Source organism: Coffea arabica, chromosome 10c, assembly GCF_036785885.1.
Source record: "Coffea arabica cultivar ET-39 chromosome 10c, Coffea Arabica ET-39 HiFi, whole genome shotgun sequence".
Taxonomy (NCBI): Eukaryota; Viridiplantae; Streptophyta; class Magnoliopsida; order Gentianales; family Rubiaceae; genus Coffea; species Coffea arabica.
Window position 1 is genome coordinate 7,792,486 of NC_092329.1, and position 20,857 is coordinate 7,813,342.

Here is a 20,857-nt window from a genome sequence, read left to right on the forward strand (position 1 = left end):
CACAAAAAATAATAATAATAATAAAAAAAAAAAGAGGAAAAGAGGGCACCGACTCTAAAAGCTCTAAAATAAAAATATTTCATGTCTCCACTAAATTGTGGTGTGGTATAAGTAATTTTTATCCAAACGAGATCATTAATTTTTTTTTTTGGGGGTTAGTTTCTGTTCAGTGACCATATCCATCTCCAGAACCACTCTTTTGAGCTCCAATAGTAAAACAAAAGCCACAATTACAATTTACAAGGCAATACAACAATTTTGTTTGATTCAAGAAATTCAGATATTGGCTGATTAGATCTTACATATTTTGGTAATTATATATGCCTCACGTGAACTAGATCGATCTTTGCCAATTGAGTAAATGCATCATTGGTTTTTAATTTAAAACGTTTGACAACTGTTTTTTTGACATTTTTATTTTATGAAGCATGTCATTTTTTTCACACGTAATTATTCTTGGTTCCTTGTGTGCACTATGGAGTTTGTCAATTTCGTCATATGACCAGGAAATGGAGGCTGCCAATTCCTTACATCATTATTGTTATCTGTCTTGATTTTTGAATTGAGTTTCCTCAAAAAAGAAAAATTCGATCTAACATTTTCCTTATTATTGAATTGAACCGGCTCTAATTCATGAAAAGGCTTTCGCACTTGAAATATTTTAAACCATTGAGCTGATTTACTGTCCATATACTGGATATGATTTGAACAGGTCCTACTTATTTCTAGTACTAATTGGAAACTGTCACAAAAATTTATAAAATTTTTGTCGAAGTACAAGATTATTATTACAACTCTGTTGGTAAGATGTCCAAGTAAATCCTAGTATATTAATATGATTATTGGCTAGTCTTTTATAATTTGGATTTGGCAGAGCCTCAACTGGCAAAAGATATAAAGTTGGTTCCTTGGCATCCACTCTTGAGGCTCAAAGATGTATATATATGTATATACTTCTCTTTGATGAACTTGACCTTTCATTGAACTCTTCTCTCTGAAGCCATATTGTGACTTCTTCTCCTTTATGTGATTTGAAATTCTTTACAGGGCTGAAGATTAAAATGGTATGCTAATTTATTCTTCACATCAAGATTTATGATCACCTGTTTATTTTATACGTAACAGCAGAGAGTTCAAAGCTCCTGCAACAAATTAATTCTTTTTTGTTTCTTGCATCACTCATCAGGTAGATTTTATACTGTTTGACAAATTCAGTGAACAGCCAGTTTGTTAGAAGAGGTTTCCATGGCAGAAACTCCAGAGATTAGAAAGGAGGGGTGTGGACTGGTGGGAGCAATTTTGCAACGTGGGGTGTTGAAGCCAAGAAAGACATCAGAGTCGCCAATTCCTCGGGACAGCAGCAAGAGAACACCTGTAAAGTTTCTGAGGTTTTATGCTTCAAAGAGGCAAAGAGGCAGCTCGGACGAAAATGATATGGCAGCCGCCATGGACTCCTCAATTGTAGCTAAACCTCCTCTGAAGCTAGCTGAAAAAGCACCGCGAAAACCGAGCATGGACAGCACAATGTTTTCCACCGCACAAGGCCACAGAACTGGACATTCTAGTAAAAGCTCAATGTCATTTGTCAACAATTCAAGTATGATCAGTACCTCGCAAGTAGTGAATTCTGAGTACACTCGGATGTTAAGGAGGGAACCAACCTTCACTTCAAGCGAGTTTAGTGTGACAAGTCACAGGAAATCCAATGTCAGTAGCAAGGGACATCTGTATCGTGCGTCCACAGGCAGTGTTATGCTTGTAGGCCATTTGGGAAACTTGAAGCAGAAAGGACACAATAAATCATTGAGTGATTCTGCGAATTCTAGGACTGTTCGGAAGGGAAATCTTAGTGGTAAATTTGCCCCGGCCACAGCTGCAATGGGGAACATTCTGAAGAAGCCAACTGAAAGGAACCATACTTCTGGTTCGTTGAATAAGTTGGACCCTGAGGCACTGAAATGTCTTGGTAATGAGAAGTACCAGGAGGGAAAGTTCGAGGAGGCATTGGACCTGTACAATCAAGCAATTGCTATTGATCCAAGCAAGGCATCTTTCTATAGCAACAAGAGTGCTGCTTTGATGAGTTTAGGCAATCTCATTGAGGCAGTTTTTGAGTGTCAAGAGGCCATCCGACTGGATCCGTCGTATCATAATGCTCATTATCGTTTGGCAAGATTGTTTATCAGGTATAACAATCTGAACTTGCTCAAAATGAAATCATTCTAGAATAAATGAAAACTTGATATCTTGTCATCTGCTGGAATGTCTGAAACCTAACAGAACTTATCGTTGTCCGTACAATCAAACAGATTGGGAGAAGCAGGGAAAGCTATAGATCACTTCGAGAAATCAGGGCGCAAGGCTAGCAGTAAGGACATTTCCAATGCTGAGAATCTTGAGACACACCTAAATAGGTGCTCCAGAGCTCGGAGACGAAAGGATTGGGAGACATTGCTCAATCACAGTCAGGCTGCAATAGCAATGGGTGCAGATTCAGCACAACAGGTTTAATATCTTATTCCATGAAGAAAATTCTAATCCCTAAAAATTCATTGTCCCATGTTCCATGCAGTCATTATACTGTTTGACGCCTTCTGTTTCTCTGTCCTTTTGAAGATCTATGCTATGCAAGCAGAGGCCTTGATGGAACTCTTCAGGGACGACGAGGCATACAAAGTTAATGATGAAGGACCTGATTTTGACATTGAACTTCATACTAGGTTTCTTGGCTCAGCTGAAACTGCTAAGTTATTGGTAGTTCGATCTAAGATCTTCATGGCTGCAGGCAGGTTAGTAGAATAGTCATCTCTGGGCCTACAAGTTCATTCAATCCGACTCTATGTATCTTGAGGAATCAGTTAATTCAAGATAGCTGTGGTACGAGATATATTGTCTTGGAAGGAGGATAAACAATCCAATTACTACCATGTAACACCAGCATAAATAAAGAAACAAGATTTAATATTCTAAACTGGACTTTGCCTTTGATGGTTTGACAGGTTTGAGGATGCTGTGGCTGCTGCAAGACACGCAGCACGACTTGATTCCAGTGATGATGTGAAATCACTTGTAAAGAAGGTTGATTTTGTTGCATCAACACGGATAAAGGGAAACAGGCTTTTCAATGCATCAAGGTATGCTGAGGCTTCTCTTGCATATACTTCAGCACTAGAGGAAGTGCCATACAACTCTGTCTTGCTTTGCAATAGAGCAGCTTGCCGATCTAAACTGGGACAATATGAGAAAGCAGTTGAAGATTGTACAGAGGCCCTTAAAGTGCGACCTTCGTATAGCAAAGCCAGGTTGCGAAGGGCGGATAGCAACGCTAAGGTAGCTCTCAGTAGAAGGACATAATTTCTTGTCCAATTTCCTTGGCTTTTCAACAGTATAAAGAAAAAAGAAACAAAAACCTGGATGCCTTGCTTTAATTCCAATTCTATGAACAACAGATCGCTTATTCTCTCTCATGTTTCATATGATTTAGCTTGAAAGATGGGAGGCAGCACTGGAAGATTATGAGACGCTGATGCACGTAGTTCCCGGGGATGAGGAGGTAACAAAGGGATTCCAAGAAGCAAGAAAGCAGGTGAAAAAGCAGCACAACTATGAGGTAGAAAAGCCAAGAACCAGTTCTGATTTGAAGTCAGTCATTAGCAACAAGCCAGTGGGAAAAATTCTCACAGCAGCCGGTAATTCACAATTTGATTGCCAATCCTGCATGCATTTGTATTTTTATCGGGTTTAATTGTTTATCAATGCCTACACTTCCTTACTGCTTTCGATGGATACAGAGTTCTATGGTAGTAGTACCAGCTTCAAGCTCTCAAATGGGATTGATTTTGATACCAGCAGTGGAGCAAATTGTGCTGCTGCTACTAGTACTACTGAATTCGGCCGCTCTGTGACAACCTTGAGAGAAATTTTCACCCATTAAAAGGTTTGTAATTTATGCGTCAAAGACCCCAAACTTAGGCGGATCAAACTTTGAGACTACAAGAAATGTAGCAATAGTACGGTATATTTTAAATTTTCATTTGTTTTTGTACATTAGATATGCTTTCGAATCTAAATTGTTTTTAAGTTTTGTTGTGAAAATTTCTTCTCCATTGATATTTTAACTTTTCGTAGGTCTACCACTCCACTCTTGTAAAGGGTAATATTCATGAAGTTTTTTTTTTTTGGGAGAGCAATATATAATAGGAAAGAAAATTTAAAATTTTTTGTGAGGGAAGGGGGGGGGGGGGGTAGAGGGGGACAAATAAATAACAACATCCAAAATATATAAATTTTCTAAGCTTAAAACATAATTTCCTCAAAGTTGGGGGAGCAGTTGCATTGCATCCCCTCAACTACATAAAGTTGCCAATAAAGGGATTTGAAAACTGATGTATCTACTATCCATAGATAGTGATCAAATATATAAGTTTAGATAACAACTTTTGGAATTTATCAGATGCAGCATTTGCTAGGACTTTCTTTAACTTGTTTGTTTTACATGTCTGATGGCAATGGCTCATGTGGGGTGCCAAATGACTGTATCAGGTTCTGGATGCTAAGAGAATCCAATACATGAGCAATTTAGAAACTGTGGAGATTAAAGAAGTAAAGGAAACCGTCAGACATTAAGTGGAAGTTTGTATATATTTCCTCAATTTTTTTTTTTTTTTTTTTTGGGTGTGTATCTTTTCACCTTGAGTACACTTTCATGTCTTCTATTCTATTCTTTCTATTAGTTGTTTGAGAATATTAAGCTAATTATTAGTCAATTTCGATTATTCAATTCATCAAATGTTTGTTTGCATTCATTTTATAAACTGTTTCTGATTGTTGATTGCTGTCTGTTTTGTTTTGTTATGATTTCTGATTTCACAATTTGACCGCCTGAAAATTTGCGTTGCCTGGAAAGTCAATGACAAAGGGAGCACCATCATTCATCCAAATACCAGCAATAAGGAGGGTTGGGGTTGGATTGAAATAACAGAGGGACATACTAATTGAATATCATTGCTACCACCAAACATTCTTTGTTGGCAATAATAATGTCCCTTTTGAAGATCCCCCCACCCCCTCAGTGGCTATCCACCTAACTGCCTAACTCAATATGAAAATAACGAAAGAGGTAGAATGAATGAATGAATGATTCATTGAGAAAATCTTCAATCCATATGCTCTCCATTGTTTGAGAAAATCTAACTAGCAGATTTTCAATTGTCAGATTCAATAGAAACATCTGAGTGTAAGCTAGCAAATTTGGGACATATGCTCTAATCGTATGTCCAAAATGGAAGTTAGATGAATTTTAGGCGTGAGTTAAGTAGATGCGTGTAACTTAGTAGTTAGCATATTTTGCAAAGTCTGTCAATCAATCAATTAGAATCTCTTCAGAATTTTCCTTTGACCTTTGTCGAGCAAATGATGCTGAAGGAATTCCAACAATGTAATTAGTAAATTTGTTATTTTCACTTGAAAAAGTTGTGCTTTTAGCATCCCCTTTATCTTGGAAAGTTAAAATAAGTTCCAAGGATTATTTGGGAGAAATACCTAACGTTGAAGTATAAAGTTTAGTTACTAGTGTCATTGTACGATGCCCAAGTCCAAATAAAATCCCTCCACAAATTCAAGTTCAAATTAAATTACAACCCCCTCTTTTCCTTTTCTTGGGAATTTCAACCTCTTTGCTTGAAAGGAAAAGAAAAAGAAAAAGAAAAAACACCTTGTCCTAGTACAATATTAAGTAATTGTACACCAAAAAATAAAATAATTTGGATTCCTTCCCGATAAATTTAAATATTGGAACCTCTTAAAGCAATTGGAGACATGGTTTATGAAATGTATATCTATGTTTACGACATCGGCTTACAAATTTAAAAACCTGAAGAAGCTTATTACTAATTGGATTTCCATCTTCATGGCCTTCCTGTTTCTTTCTTTCTTTCTTTCTTTCTTTTTTCAATAATTTCTTTTCATTTGCATGATGCTCCAAGCAATTAACTGGAAATTAAGGAAGAACTTTTGCACCTTCAAAAAGAAAGATGCTCTTCATGTCATGTGCAGCGGCTTCTTTAGAGTTTAGATCCCGAATTTCCGATCAGTAATCATGAAGGCCTGAGTTTTCCAAGGGCCTTCTAGATCATCCTCGGTTCGAGTGACCTTTTTTCTTTTTTTTCCTTCAACATTCACAAATTTGCCAAGAATTTCTGAATTTCAATAATATTGGAAGCATCCATTTATTTTCGCTTGTTGCTACAAAAGCACAAAAATATAGATTAAATTACGCTTTTCCTACTCTTCTTTGGTACATCCACAGTGCTGATCCCCTTAAAACATGCCAAAAGAAACTAGCTTTCATCTTCATGTCAAACTTTCATCATCAATCAGAAAATTTAGCAGATCGAAAACAAATTAATGAACAAAAAAGAGCAGAGCTAGGAAATGGCATGATCAGTTAACTGTTAATTATGTAATGGATTTGCTCATAAGAAGATGCGTTTGGCAGAATAACTTTCTATCAGATGTAGCATTTGAGCTGGGAACTTTAAACTTCAAATGGCTATATACATATGGATTGAGAGTATCTGCTTTGCACATCAGACCACATCATACAACTTCAACTTCCTAAGCAGAAAAAGAGAAAGTTGAATTTCAAGGATTTCCACGCAATTTCAGAATATAAATAACATCAATCATAGGAGGTAAATATCACGTAACCCAAAAAAAAAATTATCAAAATTAACAAGAAAATTTGAAGCAAGAAGAATATGGAAATGCAGGGACCTTGATCGTAATAATCATGTATCACCTCTTCCAACTTCGACTTCTTGATAGTGAATCTTTAATCCCACCAACAACCCAAGTTTCTTTTGCTATATCAGAAGAAAATTTGTAGAAATCAGCAGTGCCACATCTCATCACAACTAAGTTATCCTTCCGCTTCTTCTCTTCTTCAATGGCTAGAACCTCAGCCCTTTTACCATCTTCTTGCTCCTTTGTTTGCTTCTCATGATCATGATCATCGTCATCATCATGCCTTTCCTCTTCTTTATCATCATTATCTTCTTCCTTTTCTTCTAGCCTGGTTTTCGCGGGAGCAGATCGACAGCGCATGAGCAATAATGCATTCGGTGGAGGAGCACAAGGTGCTTCAGTGGCTTCTTCTTTAATCAATTTATTGTCTGTCTTGACCAACTCAGTCTTATTAGTGCTGTTGTTTTCTTGAAGAACCATGAACCATTTGGAGAAAACAGTTCTTGAAGATTCACTATCATGATCGTCACTTGCATCTTTGCCAAGATGGTTATTTTGATGGTGATCTTGGTGGCATTCGTCATCATCTTCATCAACGTCATCTTCATCATCAGAAGTGATTGAAGTCGAAGGAAATGCACCGAAGCATCGAAAATCGAATCGAATGCTTCTTAAGCATGTTAAGAACTGCATGACATCCTTCTTGAATCCTAGTGCTTCAGCCCAACCTGGTCTCTTCTTGTGTTTTGATTTATTGTGTAGCCTCTCAATCTCTTCCATGACAGATTGCCAATTCTTGCATGAGCTGGCTTTAGGCTTTACTTTGATTTGGCCAGCACAAGTGACTTTTGGTGATGTTGGTTCATCAATCTCCTTGCTCATTGGCTTGTTTTTGGCCCACAGGATTGGGCTTGCTTGGCCTGCAACTCCATTTCTTGTGCTAGATTTCTTTATTAGGTGGTGGCGGTGGTTGTGATGATGGTGGCTGTGCGGGTGGTGGTGCTGGTGCTGGTGGTGGTTGTGCTGGCGTTTGCTTGGTTCTGAAGGCCTAGCTGGACTGCAAATTGGCTTTGGCATTAGTGTCAGATGGGCTCTAGATGGAAAACATACTAATAGATCTGTGGAGGGAGGCCCTTTGCCTTCTCTGCTTTTCATTTTGCCTTCTTCTTCCTCTTGCTCCTCTAGTTGCTCTTCTTATTGCTAGTTACTATGGCTTTAGATCTTGTGCTTGATGAACTGTTTATGCGAAATTTGATGCGTGGGGTTTGAGTAGTGCTTTGGTTTGATGAGATTTAAAATAAATGTGAGAGAGGCAAAGCACTGACAGCTTTCCTTTTATAACTTTTTGTTTATGAATTATGTGTCCTTCTTCTTTACCATCTTTAATGTTGATTTTGTTGCAATCCCACTCCTTTTTGCTCTCTTTATTTAAAATAGGGTCACTGGTCTAATACCGAACTTCTTCCTTAGCCTTTGCTTTTTTGACAAACCAAATTAAATAAAGCAAGAGAAAAATGAAAAGTTGATGCCCACGAGCCTTGTTTCATGATCCAATCATGCCTAGCTCTCAACTTTAAAGTGAGCCCATGCCAGTTAAGGGTCATGCTAGCCATAGTGCTTTCCTAGCCCTGATTTCGCACAAATTGTTCCAACCAGCCAACAACCAAACAACTCTTTATTTCTTTACCAAATTAACCTTTAGATTATAAAATGGCTTTGGTGAGCTCAAATCCTAGGAGGGACTTCTTCAGCGGAAGATAATCATCGAATCTCATTCAATCTTAATTATATTTGTGTAGCAAATCAGTGCCTGCACACCTCTTACTGCATTTGTTAACGCGTTAGAAGTATGCACTAAAAGAGAAGGCATATAACTACAATCTAGTCCGCATTCTCCACAAATACTCTGGCAGAGAAGAGAAAAGGGTGCCAAAAGTTTAGCTAGATGGTAACAAAATGTGGAATTACTAAAGTGATGCGCATGCCATAATGAAGGGATGGCCCCCAACCCATAACTGCATCTTGCTTTAGGATTAGACTTCTCAACTTTTGGGTTTGGTCCTTCCACGAAGTTTTTTGTCACTTTAAATTTTGAGATAGGGAAAAAAGGGCAGGTCCCGCCTTGTGGCTTGGACAAAGGGTTGGCAACTATTTTTTCAGGCAATTTCCTCCCATTAATGCCTTCAAATGGATGTCTTGACACTGTTTAGTGTCTTTCGAAACAGTGATTCAAGGTCTTCAGGCACTGTCCATGTTCTAAAAGGCTTCCAATTCCAGCCACAAAAGAATTTCATATCACGTTACCTATACCTTCTGCAGTTGCCCATATTATATCATGTTAGTTTTTTTTTTTTTTTTTTGTAAGCAACGATACATTTGTATATCCTAATCTAGGAGGGAGGGGAAGCCTAAGGAGGCTGTGGTAGGAAGCTAGTGGATATACAGACCCAACTAGACCAAGGGAGTGCTCTGACACAACCCTTAGATTTTTTTCGCTGCAGGTGAGATTTGAATCATCACCTACAGCCCAAGGAGGGACTTAAGCCCCTCCCTGGTGACCACTGAGCCATTGGGCCAGTGGTTTATATCATGTTAGTTACTTTAAGAGAATTTGAGGTTGCAATTCTCAGGTTGGAAAAAAGCCTTACACATTGTCAGTGAATGAAGAGTTGGACACTAGTTTGTTGCCAGAGGCAAATGTGACACATAGGAAACCAGTTCAGATGTTTGATTAGGTTGAATACAAAAAGTGGATACATATGGCACCCATTTTCCTTGGTTAGAGGAGGCAAAATGTCTAATTTTCCTCCCCAATCAGCAAACACTGAAGTTCAATCCAACACAACAGAAACTGTTGCAATTGCTTCTTACTGCCGTTTAGCATTATCTATTTTACCTCTGGCTTTCGAATCTGCTGCTGGTATATCCCTGTCCAGAAATGACAGAGACAACGCAACCCCTCCCCTCCTAAAAAAATAAGAACATAAGTAAGTAAAGAATCTTTTTCAGGACCCTGAAACTTCTCAACTTTAAAGAGGTTGCTGACTTTTGGTGTTGAGCTTTATAAAGAGGGGTAGGCATTAAAAGCACGGGGGCCAACGGGAGCAGGAAAGCCTGAGAACAAATGCAATGTACAATAAAATAGGTCACTATAAACTTTTGTTAAGGTGCATGCCCATGGACATGTAGGGTTGGAAGAAAATGGTTGGAACTCAGAAATTGAGAGGTCTGTGCTTTGAGGTAGCACTCCTATTTGGCAATGCGGGAGGTGGATAGATGATGTAAAGTTAGTTCCCTCAAGATTCCTTCCTATCAGGAAAGGACTGGGAAAAATAATGCAGCATTATAGCATATTGTAATGTAACCACCAATGTGGTACTTAGTATTATCTGAGGGCCAATACATCTTGAGAAGATCCACAAAGTCTGGTGACCTAACTAACGAGTTGAGTTGTGTGAAATTTCTGATGATGGACTTAAAAATGTGTTCTTTAAACCATGAAAAAACCATGTGATGTATTGTTTTAATCTTGTAGCTTCAGTCTGCTATATACACAGATGACTATTAGATTCCCCCCTTCATCATCATACCAAGCCTATAAATAGGGATCATGATATTCCATCAGAATGATATGATTTTGGTGATGGAATAATTTGATCCAATAATGCAGTTAGTTGGCTAGGAGATAACAAGGTTCTGTAGTTTTAAGCCTGCAGGTAAAGCAAACTAAAAGCTCCCAACTTCATGCCAGAATCATTATTATTGTCAAATACACTTAAAAATATAACATCAGCTCACTTGTTAGACTATTGAATTTTAGTTTAATTGGGGGCTCCTAACTGACATTACTTCTAATTAGTTCCAAGTGTCAATATATTATAAAAAAAAAAAAAAAAAGTGGCAAAAAAGAAGGATTAAAGGTATGATCCCCCATCTGCCAACGCATATTTGACAAGTCATTTTGGATTCTTATACCTACACCATTTACAATGCTATTCCATCTTCTTTTTTTTAATCTTTTTATTGGTGTAGTAATGATGCAAGGTGTTATTTATGCCGTAACTACGGATTACAGGACCCAAAATCTTCTTTAAAATAATAGTCCTCTGTTGTTCCGTGTACGCTAGGTTTCCTACAACCGGGATTTTCTCAAGGTCAAGCGTATAAATTGCTCTAGTTTAGTCTACCTAATCATTGCATATGTGGTCCAGAGCAGTTTAGAATGAGCAGCTCCATAGATCCACAGAAAGAAAAACTGTGGCAAAAAAAAAAAAAAAGAAGAAAGAAAGCCCTGTAAATTTCCAGCATTAACCTGAATTCTCCGGTTGACGTGGTGAGTGGTATATAAGCCAACTAATGGTGGTTTTTTGAGGTCAAGTTGAAAGAAAAAGAGATGAATGACTTGCCATTTTTGGCCAAACTGCCATGAGTGGAATTGTTGCTGGTAATGCGAGTAGAGTTGCTCCATGCACCGGCAGTCCAAAAAAGTTTATAATCTCCCGATGCAATTGTAGCCATTTCTGGGGACAAATATAATTAGTCCCACTAACACGGGGGGGTGGGTTGTTCACTTGTTCTTGACATTGCCCATCAATGATTTTCTGATGCCTGCAGAATTAAGACAAAGTATATAAGTTTAAGCAGGAATAAAAAATGTTTGAGGAAATTGTGACATTGATTTTGCATGGAAGAACGAACAAATTATATGTTGAATTTTGTCAGATTTCATGAAGCCAGTTGGCTTGTTAACTTGTGAAGGTATGTTGGACATGGAGCAGGGGCAGCTACTCTTGTTTCTTCAAATTCCTGTTCCAGCAATACATTTAAATCAAACTTGGTTGTCTTGTTTTGAACCCACGAATGAATGATCGATTACAACAAATCTTCGTGATATGCTCCTGTTATCTGCGTATTGAAATCTAAAGGATCCACAAGATATTAGGTAGAGAAATAACTGGCTCCGAGACAAGTTTGAAGAAAGAAGTAAGATTCAGTTCTGGGCTTATTGAAATGACTAGGCTTAATCTTACTTACATGACCTAGCCCTCGCATTTGATATCTGTACGGTTCGCTGTTGACATTTTCCATTTTCTTTTTCTTTTGAATAATAAGTTTTTTTGTCAAAAAGAAAAAGAAAATTCTGCAAATGCACCTATTACTGTAGATATTCCAAATCCTGTTTAATTTGTATGTCATAGTTGAAGAAGAAACTCTGTCATTAGTGCAGGTTTATTGAATGAAATGGTCAAAAATAAGAAGTTGAAGAAGAAATTGGGCTTCCTCCGTGGATCTGGCTTTGAGTTCACACACGAAAGAAACTAGGCTTCAGCCTAGTTCTTACTCAGCCTAGCCCGCAGCACATTGATGTTTTAGTTTAAGAAATTACTGCAAAAGAAAGTATTTCTGAGCTGATATCTTAGATGGATTAGGGCCTCTCACAAATTGAGTTATGGCTTATTCAAATGCGTTTATGTAATTCTTGCTATATTTAATGTAAATTCATACAATTTATATGTAATTAGCAATGTAATTGTATGAATTGATAGATCCAAATTTACACTTAAATTATATAAATTCATAATAAAAGTCATAAGAATTACATCAATCGATTTAAACTGGAACTCAACTTGTAAGGTCATGATCCATTTTAGATTCCATAACTCGTGAGTTATTGGGCAAGTTCCTTTAATAATTAATAATCAAAGGAAACCATCTTTTTCCTGAAAAGAAAACAATTTGATCTATTAAATTTCATATCATACACCTTTAGAATATAATCTGTTTTTTCATTATTATGAAACAAAAAACTCAATCTAACAAACATCTCGATTAAAAGGAGTAACAGAAATTTATAAAAAGACAAATACTTAATCATCAAACCTTAGAAAGAATCTAGCATAGGCATGGCATTTTGTTTAAACAAAGTAATAAAAAAATGGATTTTTATATCAAACAAGTAAACATTAGTGAGTTGGGAAAGCTTTGGTTCAGTGGCTAAAATTAAAATCTTAAAATGAATTTCTACTCTCTCGATTCCCTCTCCTTTTTAAATTCCACCTCTTCCGCTGTTAAGAAAAAAAAAATGATTAGTGAATAACCTAATAAATCAAATTACTCCATTTAATTTTTAAAGTATGCGGGACTGAAATGAAGATTTGCCAGATACACCAATTACAAGTTTAGCAACTAAAAATTTTCATGAAGTTAGTTAACTCCTAATCCCCAACCCCATAAGCAAATTAAAAAAACAAGTTTTTTGATTCCTCAATTTTAAAAAAGAGAGGGGGTGGTGGTAGGTGATGTAAAATTTAAAAAAAAAATCCTAAAAAAATTATAAATTATAATAAAAATTTAAAAATACATTTTAAAAATATCTCTAAAAATAATTCAAAAAACATTTGCAGTATTTTTCATATATACAGTTACAGTTTGTTTTTGAAAAATATCTCCAAAAACAACTAATCAAAACCAAAATAAAATAAAATAAAAAGGCCGGCCAATTCAATTAGCCGTTCTCTCTCTCCGGAACCAATCCCAAAAACCCTAGCAAAGCCCATTTCCCTCAACCCTGAAGTGAACCCTAAACCGTGAAAATATGTTACTGAATCTCAAGTTGGTGCAGTTTCTTGAGCAAAGGAAGCTACCAATCTGAAAGGCATTCGAGATCCTGGTATTTTATTTCTCTGCCAACTCACGTTCTTTCTTTTGCTTGTTTTCCTTCTGGATTTTTGTTACCTTTGTCAATGAATTTATCAGCAAAATGACAATTCATTTATGTAAAAGCTTAATCTTTCATTCTCTCAAAAACCCTGCACATCTCATCCATAAACCCTATGGCCATGGGGCTTTCTCTTTATCTGTCCTCTTCTTTTCATCCTTAAAAGAAAAAACCTCAAGAATTCTTAACCCAAAAATCATTGCCCTGCTGAGAAAACATGATTTTTCATCTGAAGCTGCTACTACTGTGGCCTATAAATTAGCTCAGCTGAAAATCCCACAAAAATATGGTTATATACAAAAGTGGGATTCGGTATTATCATTCTTAAAAGATAGTGGCTTTTCAAGAGCCCACTTGGAAACACTCGTGAAAAAAGACCCTCAAGTGATATCTCTTAATCTTGATAAGTCTATCAAGCCCAAGATCAAGATTCTCCAGGATTTAGGCTTTTTAACCCCTGATATTGCTGATATTATCTCAGTGGACCCTTGGATTTTAGGGCGTAGTGCTAATAATGCAATTGCTCCTTCGGTTATGGTTTTGAGGAATCTTCTGGGCTCTACTTCAGAAGTTGCTAAGGTGTTAAGGAATGCTGGTTTCGGGGTATATTTGAAATGTGATTTGGAGAAGACCATGGTTCCAAATATTCAAATTTTGGAGAGTTGCGGGATTAGCAAACCTAGAATTATCAGAAATATATATATCTTTCCTAGGTTTTTAACACAGAGGCCACAAAGAATGAAGAAATTTGTTGAAAAACTCGAGAAGTTGGGATGTGATCCGAAATCCAAGATGCTTCTTCATGCCCTTCGGAGTGTGGCCTCAATGAGTCCTGTAGCCTGGGAACTTAAATGGGATGCTTTCCGAGATTTGGGATTTTCGGAAGACAAAGTTCTATCAATGTTCCAGCGAAGACCACAGGCATTTTCTGTTTCCTGCAGGAAAATTAAGGAGACAGTTAATTTTTTTCTTGATTCTGGGGCGTATAATTTGGAAGATATATTTGACCAGCCCGAAGTGCTTACTTGCAGTATTGAAAAGAGGCTCAAGCCACGGCTGAATGCTTTACAGATTTTGGAAACTAGGAATTTACTTAAGCAATGGCCTAGTCTGTCAACATTATATAAGACTTCCAACTCTTATTTCTTAAAGAAATTCATTTTCCCTTATGTAGATGAAGTTGATGAGTTTAACTTGCTATTAAAGGGTGCATGGGCTAAGGATATTTCCCAGTCTGATTATTCTAGATGACAATTTGACAGAAAGACTCGAGACCAGATCTTTGCCATCTTTCCACCTGACCACATTTGAAGTCTCTAAGTCAAACTGCAGCTGATCAAAAACTGTTTGTCTATCCAAAAGTAAATGATTAGTGCTTCATGGCATCTCTTGTAAAGATTATAATCTTTCAAATCTTGTAATCTTGTAAGGATTGAGATGTTTTACTGATTTTTGCTAAAGATAGCCTGTTGATTAATCACTCTGTCTGATTATTGTTTAGTGCTCCAAGCTCTTTAATTAGTTCATGTAGGTGGGTGCATTATCTTCATGTATATCTATTTGATACTTTGTATGCAGTCTCCAAAACATGAGAAAGATAAAACTGTGTTCCTTTTATTGTTGTCTTTCAAGTTCAGTGAGTAATATCATAGACGTGGATGTTATAACGTTGAGATGAGTGCTAGGATGTACCCTTGCAAGAAACAACCCTGCAGATACTTCCAATCATGCACTTTTGGCAAGATAAAAGATGTGCTCTCTTGTTGCATCCTCATATAAATTCCGTTCAGCAACTGACGACACTTTTTGCCATCAATGACTTTTGAGGTGACAATAATTGGAATGATATCAATACAGATGTAACTGGAGGTTCATCTGAAACTTTGCTGGCAAGGGATTCTTTTCTTTTTTTAGCAGAATTGTGATATTAGGAAGTAATGGCTCTTTGTTTAACTGCAGGCGAATTGTTAGTCACCATTGACATTGAGAAGTTCTTCTTAACTAGTCACAAAGTTTAGAATCTGGTTATCCTCCGGTATCAGTACATGTGAACATTCGAAACTTTGAGATTTTCATGCAGAAACAAGGATTTTGTACTCATCGAGAAGTGCATTTTATTAAACTTCTGCCCCTTTGGAACTGTAATCTACCAGATCCCCTACATTCAGCAACATAGCATCTACTTACAACTACTTGATGGCTTCTTGATTTCTGAGTACTATAAAGCGTTCTTGTTTTTCTCCTTAACCCGTGTTGAGATCTTTTTCCTTAAATTGCAACTCATTGTGCTCAAGGCTTTCCTTAAACTTGCCATGGTTTATGCTAGGTTTTCTGAGAAATTGAGATTTGGAAACGGGACTCGTGTGACGCTATACTGAAGCGCAGAAGTTCAAGTACTTGGTTGTGATTCCATTGTCTTGCATTTGTTCTCTCCAGAGGAGATCGTAACTCCATGAGTTCAAGTGCCACTGAAGAAATAGCAATATAAGAGTGAAAGAAGGCTCCTATTTCTTGTCAGTATAACAATCGTCTCTGTTTTCAATAGCGAATTTAACCAGACACAAGTAGGGAAGGATAGCTGCTCATACAGATACCTGCTTTTACTTTGATTTACCTTGTATAGAAATTCGAAAACCCAAGAAGGACAAAGATCTGCGGCACCGGTAGAGCGTATGGGAGAGATTGTGAAGACGTAAAAGCAACTGCTGGCAAAGAGTCAGGAAAGGTGCTTGATTCACTTAGCAGTCAATTTATCCTCAGCTTTCTGAATTTTCCAAGTGTGTTTTCATTTTTATCGTAGCGTGTTTGTGTGTGTATGTGTGCGAGTGCATCATCCTACATTGCTTCCTTAAGTATTACAGTAAGGCATGACACGACTCCATTACATCAGAAAAACCAAAGTTTGCAAAGAATGTGGAGCATTCCATAAGAATGACCATGTCTGCCCAAGAACGAGCCCGAAGGCTTATCTAATAACCACTACTATAACCCTTGTTTCAAAAGCCGGCCGTCCAGTTGATATATAGTCTTTGAGACTTCCCGGTGGCTGGAAGCACCTTGGCTTGCTGCTATGCAGTTGTGGGGAGAACCGGAGAAACAAAATGTTAAATAGACTTTATGGGCAATGATCTGTGTGTATTTATTGACACATGGTTATGGTCGATTCGTACTTTAAGCTTTAATGGTACTCGAGTTTCGAGGATAGATTAGTTTCCGTTGCATGTAGTATTAGATAGTATATTGTTTTAGAAAACATTGCCAATTGAGACTACATGTTAAATTTTGTCAGATCAGATTTCTCTGAGTCATGTCTGGGAGGCATGATTGATTGTTATTCTCGTACAGTGGAACATAATCATTGGTAATGATGTACTGCTATCATGGTTTTCTTGTGGTTTACTCTTTATGAGCAGCTTCAGGTATGATTATTAGGTGGACGTTGCTATTTCCTTTCATGGCCCAGTCCTTTGGTAAAGGATGCTTAATGCTTTCAATCTGATGTAAAACACTAGTTGGCTAGTGAGTCGAGTTATTCATAACACAATTAGCAAATACTACTACTGCATCCTTCCTTGGAATTCTTGCCAACATTTTGCTTGAAAAGATTTTGTATCGATGAATATCAAAAACAAAAAAAAAAAAGTATCTGAATTGTCGGAAGTGCGGCAACACTTTCCTCACCTAAATGGCCAAGATTAGGTGGTGAACATTTGATGGCCTTATTATTCTCAACAAAAAGTTCCGACAGTGCAAAGCAAAAGCAAACCACTTCCCTAGCTAAATCCTAAGCTGCTACGATTATGATATGTATATCAGGGAAAAGATCAACCAGGTCAATGACTAAAACTGCAAGGATTATGACATGTATATCGTAGAATGTCCAAAACCAACTCCACAGTGTCTTCAGTAGCACAATTAAAGCAGCTATAATCCCAAATTGCAATGAATAACAGCAATTTAGAGTCCCTTGAGTTGGTGAATGTCTTCCTATCAATTCGGGTTCGAATCTCTTCCGGAATATCTATCCGTTGCACAGGATTTGTCTGGTGCGTCTTACCCCTTCGTGCGGTTTGTGAGCTGTTGCGTGGGATAGGATTTATTCAGTGCACACTCTCAGATAACAGCTGCGGGTTCCCTTGCCAAAAAAAAGAGCAATTCAGAAACTCTTCGTGACAGAAACAGCGAACAAGAACATGGAAAATACTTGAGATTTTCGGCAAACAAGAGAGAGCATCAAACTTGTACAATCCCATCAAAGCAAAAATTAAAACTGAAATATATAATACGAATTACAACTGCTCCAAGTCATCAATAACCACTTCAAAGATCTATCTATTAGAATCCGAAACATAGCACATCCCTGTGGAAGCACCTAGGCAGGCTGCCACGATGTTTTTGGGAGGGGGGAGAAAGCAAAATGTTACAGAGGCTTTATGTGCAGTCATCTGTATTCACCGATACATGTACGGTTATGGTCAGTTCGTACTCTTAAGCTTTTATCGGTACTTGAGTTTTGAGGATAGATTTAGTTTCCGTTGCATATTGGCTTCAGCATTGCTCCGACCCTGTGGTGTTCTAATGTCTATACTTGAATAGGAAAGAGACATGATGGCACGTACAACTGCATACACAGAGACGGCACTGATTCTGCTGACCCCAGTTTTTCACTTCATTGCCGCAGAGATGGAGATCCAAGTCACGAATTTTAATGCAACTCTTTTTGCCCCCATGGATTTATGTTTCAGACATGTAAAATATCTAATTAAAATTTTGTTTTAGCAAATATTATTGCCAATCGAACAATATGTTGGATTTTGAGGGATCAGATTCTTCTGGGGACCAGCTCTTTGAAAATTCTTTCCCTTTCAGGAGTCATGATCGATTGTTTTTCTCGTACAGGGGAACATAATCATCTGTAATGATGTATCACGGTTTTCTTCTGTTTTACTCTTATGATGAGCAGCTTAAGTTATAATTGAATGCCTTTATCCTTCCCGCAATCTCAGGTGGACGTTGCTATTTTCTTTCATTAAAGGTTGCTGAACATTCCTCCCCTTTTTTTTCTTTTTTTTTTTTTTTTGCAGTAGAAATGCGGAACCTTCCTTCAATAGAAGAAATCTGTTTGTTTATGCCCCCACCCGTGTGTCATCTCGAATCTACCCTGTGGCCTGCTTTTACAGATTCAGTCGTTTCTTTTCTAAACTATATATATATATATATAGAGAGGGAGACTTTTCTTTGTGTAAATAGAAAATCTCGAACTCAGACCTCTAATTTACACTCTCTCCCTGCGCCACCCACCCAACCAGCCCTCCCCATTTTGTAAACTATACGAAGGCGATGCCGATGTGGGTAGTGACTGCAGCGACTGAACATGGCACTTTGACATGTCGAGTTGCTGAATTTGTGTTGAATTCTGGGCAACTAATGGGACAACGGAACACTAGATGGCTAGTGATTTACCAACACAACTGCAAACATTGCATTACTCCTTTCTATTGTCGCGTATATTTTCCAAGACAAATAACAAGGTTCATTGCATCGCTGGTTCTTAAAATGTAAGGGTTCATTTGCTCGCAGCTATCAACTCTTACCGACATAAGAATCTGGAACCTTCTATCGAAACACAAACAAAAACTCCTATGCAATAAAGAAAAAAATCCCAACAAAATCACCAAGAAAAAAATTAAGTAAACGATCACAGAACCAACAACTCTGTTTTCATTTTCATGGTGGCTTCATCAGCATAAATGCAGTCACTATAATATAATCCCAAACTGGAAGGAACGAGAATGCAAAAGCTCGGCCAGCCAGAAACAGAAAACATACACAGAGGGTCACCTGAAATTCCTCAAACATCAAATTTATGTTATGGCCTTTTCTCAAGTTTGGAAGCCATTGAAAGAGGTAATCACAAAAAACAGCATAATGGTTAATCTGCTGCAAGAACATGGAAAGTGCATCAGATTTTCGACAGACAAACAAGCATCAAAACTCGTACAATCCCATTAACAAAAAAACTAGGATATATACAAATCACAAGGACAGTTCTAGGTCATCATTAACCATATAAAAGGCGCCTAGCTATCAAAGAGTCGGAAACAAAACACATCTCACAGACATCTCTATCATACACTTCCTTAATCAAAAAGAGTTCATCTAAAGAATATAACTCACTGATATCTCTATCATACAGTTGCTTACTCAAAAGGAGTTCATTTCAAGAATATAACTCCTGCATTTGAGCAACCTCTCAATAGCCTCCCCATAAACTCCATCGCCTCCGAACGCCCCCATCGCCAATCCCACATCCCCGCTCTGCTCCTCCGCCTCACTCCCTCCTCCGCGACCACCACATCCACTAGCATTTATGGGCCTCACAACCACCAACGTCGCCCCTTCCAATTTCACCCCATTTGATAGCTCCATCCGTGCCTCGTGCCTCATCCTCATCCTAACTGCAGGCACAGTTGTCCGATTACTTTTCCACCAAACCCCTGCCCTCCGATTGTTGTTACTGTTGTTGTTGTTATTGTTCATCTCTTCTTCCTCTCCTCCCCGCTCTCTGCACTCTTTCAATCCGCCCTTATCCATAACAACCATTCCTTCGTTGTCCTTATCTTTGACAACCAAATTAGACAAATCCGTCTGCTCTCTAATCACATCGAGCATCATATAATGCCTGGCCGAGGCTGCGATTAACGCACTGATCGTCCAAACCACCCGCATTTTCAACCCACCGCCGCTAAAATCTGCCTCAGATCCGCCGCGAAACCCCAGAATCACGCAGCTCTTCAGGGTCTTCCCGAAATGCGCTTTCCATTTAATCGTGGTGCCTTTTTCCAACCTCAGGTCGCCGGAGGGGAGCTCGATTTGGAGACTCCGGATGTTCTCGAACCCGCGGAGGATCTGGGTGGGAGAGTTCTGAGTCCTGGTCGGGCTGCCAAAATGGGTATGCTTGTTTGGGGAAATGAAATTATGGAGGGATTTAACGATGGATCGTAGGAAGGCGAGGAAGAAGGAGTCGCCATCGTCGTCGTCGGAATCGGTCGTAGAGATGACTCGGTCAACTCGGAGGAGGAGCGAGTCGGCTTGAGGAACCAGCGAATTGAACCTTTTGGAAACGGAGCGGCAACGGATTAGGGTTTTGATGTCGGAGATTTTGCTGAAGATGTGGAGGACAATCGGGTCGGGTATGGAGTCGAACCCGTCGGACTGATCGAATCCATAAGCCGGATGCTTCACATTAATCTCCATTTCTGGGGAAGGGAAATTTTTGGCTGTGGTTTTCTTTTTCGAAATTTAGTTGGTTGTTTAATGGGAGAAAAGGGAGGAAAGAGGAAGGGACGATAGGGGTATATAAAGGAGAAGGAGAGAGCAGGCTCGAAGAACTCA

The 20,857-nt window shown here is 38.2% G+C and overlaps 4 protein-coding genes and 1 long non-coding RNA gene across 12 annotated transcripts; 3 read left to right on the plus strand and 2 right to left on the minus strand.

Moving 5' to 3' along the window:
* The first annotated feature begins 527 nt into the window (after positions 1 to 527).
* LOC113713567 (TPR repeat-containing thioredoxin TTL1) lies at positions 528 to 4,835 on the plus strand. 5 transcript variants are annotated; one of them, XR_003453571.2, is made up of 8 exons: positions 529 to 1,064; positions 1,187 to 2,186; positions 2,310 to 2,505; positions 2,617 to 2,789; positions 3,000 to 3,330; positions 3,485 to 3,689; positions 3,792 to 4,015; positions 4,543 to 4,835. XR_003453571.2 is itself a non-coding variant. In XM_027237320.2 (8 exons), the coding sequence occupies exons 2-7, from the start codon at positions 1,246 to 1,248 to the stop codon at positions 3,932 to 3,934; spliced, it is 1,989 nt and encodes a 662-aa protein (XP_027093121.1). In that variant the 5' UTR covers positions 529 to 1,064; positions 1,187 to 1,245; the 3' UTR covers positions 3,935 to 3,937; positions 4,543 to 4,835. The 5 variants fall into 5 exon arrangements, 3 of the variants coding, with proteins under 3 accessions (XP_071925939.1, XP_027093121.1, XP_071925938.1); XR_003453572.2 differs by having other exon boundaries at positions 3,792 to 4,010; XM_027237320.2 differs by having other exon boundaries at positions 3,792 to 3,937.
* Positions 4,836 to 6,520: 1,685 nt separating this feature from the next.
* LOC113715028 (uncharacterized) lies at positions 6,521 to 8,062 on the minus strand. The gene has a single exon (XM_027239177.2). The coding sequence runs from the start codon at positions 7,897 to 7,899 to the stop codon at positions 6,796 to 6,798; it is 1,104 nt and encodes a 367-aa protein (XP_027094978.1). The 5' UTR covers positions 7,900 to 8,062; the 3' UTR covers positions 6,521 to 6,795.
* Positions 8,063 to 13,199: 5,137 nt separating this feature from the next.
* On the plus strand, positions 13,200 to 16,861 carry LOC113713523 (uncharacterized). Of its 2 annotated transcripts, XR_011822389.1 has the most exons (3): positions 13,206 to 13,414; positions 15,789 to 15,975; positions 16,086 to 16,861. It is a non-coding gene; the product is annotated as an uncharacterized lncRNA (long non-coding RNA). The 2 variants fall into 2 exon arrangements; XR_003453560.2 differs by having other exon boundaries at positions 13,200 to 13,414; positions 15,789 to 16,861.
* LOC140016054 (uncharacterized) lies at positions 13,414 to 15,079 on the plus strand. The gene has a single exon (XM_072068986.1). The coding sequence runs from the start codon at positions 13,505 to 13,507 to the stop codon at positions 14,711 to 14,713; it is 1,209 nt and encodes a 402-aa protein (XP_071925087.1). The 5' UTR covers positions 13,414 to 13,504; the 3' UTR covers positions 14,714 to 15,079.
* A 252-nt stretch (positions 16,862 to 17,113) lies between the features above and the next one.
* Positions 17,114 to 20,857, minus strand: LOC113713353 (F-box protein AUF1-like). Of its 3 annotated transcripts, none has more exons than XM_072068988.1 (2): positions 19,640 to 20,857; positions 17,114 to 17,586 (listed from the first exon to the last, which is right to left on the minus strand). In XM_072068988.1, exon 1 carries the CDS (start codon positions 20,717 to 20,719, stop codon positions 19,667 to 19,669), a length of 1,053 nt encoding a protein of 350 aa, XP_071925089.1. In that variant the 5' UTR covers positions 20,720 to 20,857; the 3' UTR covers positions 17,114 to 17,586; positions 19,640 to 19,666. The 3 variants fall into 3 exon arrangements, with proteins under 3 accessions (XP_071925089.1, XP_071925088.1, XP_071925090.1); XM_072068987.1 differs by having other exon boundaries at positions 17,114 to 17,597; XM_072068989.1 differs by lacking the exon at positions 17,114 to 17,586 and adding an exon at positions 19,300 to 19,402.

Bases quoted from the DNA above. Each gene is read 5' to 3' on its own strand.
- LOC113713567 (XM_072069838.1), top strand. From the start codon at position 1,246: ATGGCAGAAACTCCAGAGATTAGAAAGGAGGGGTGTGGACTGGTGGGA. The intron at 2,506-2,616 runs GTTTAATATCTT...GTCCTTTTGAAG, and splicing joins GTGCAGATTCAGCACAACAG to ATCTATGCTATGCAAGCAGA. The intron at 3,690-3,791 runs GTAATTCACAAT...CGATGGATACAG, and splicing joins AAAAATTCTCACAGCAGCCG to AGTTCTATGGTAGTAGTACC.
- LOC113715028 (XM_027239177.2), bottom strand. From the start codon at position 7,899: ATGAAAAGCAGAGAAGGCAAAGGGCCTCCCTCCACAGATCTATTAGTA.
- LOC140016054 (XM_072068986.1), top strand. From the start codon at position 13,505: ATGACAATTCATTTATGTAAAAGCTTAATCTTTCATTCTCTCAAAAAC.
- LOC113713353 (XM_072068988.1), bottom strand. From the start codon at position 20,719: ATGGAGATTAATGTGAAGCATCCGGCTTATGGATTCGATCAGTCCGAC.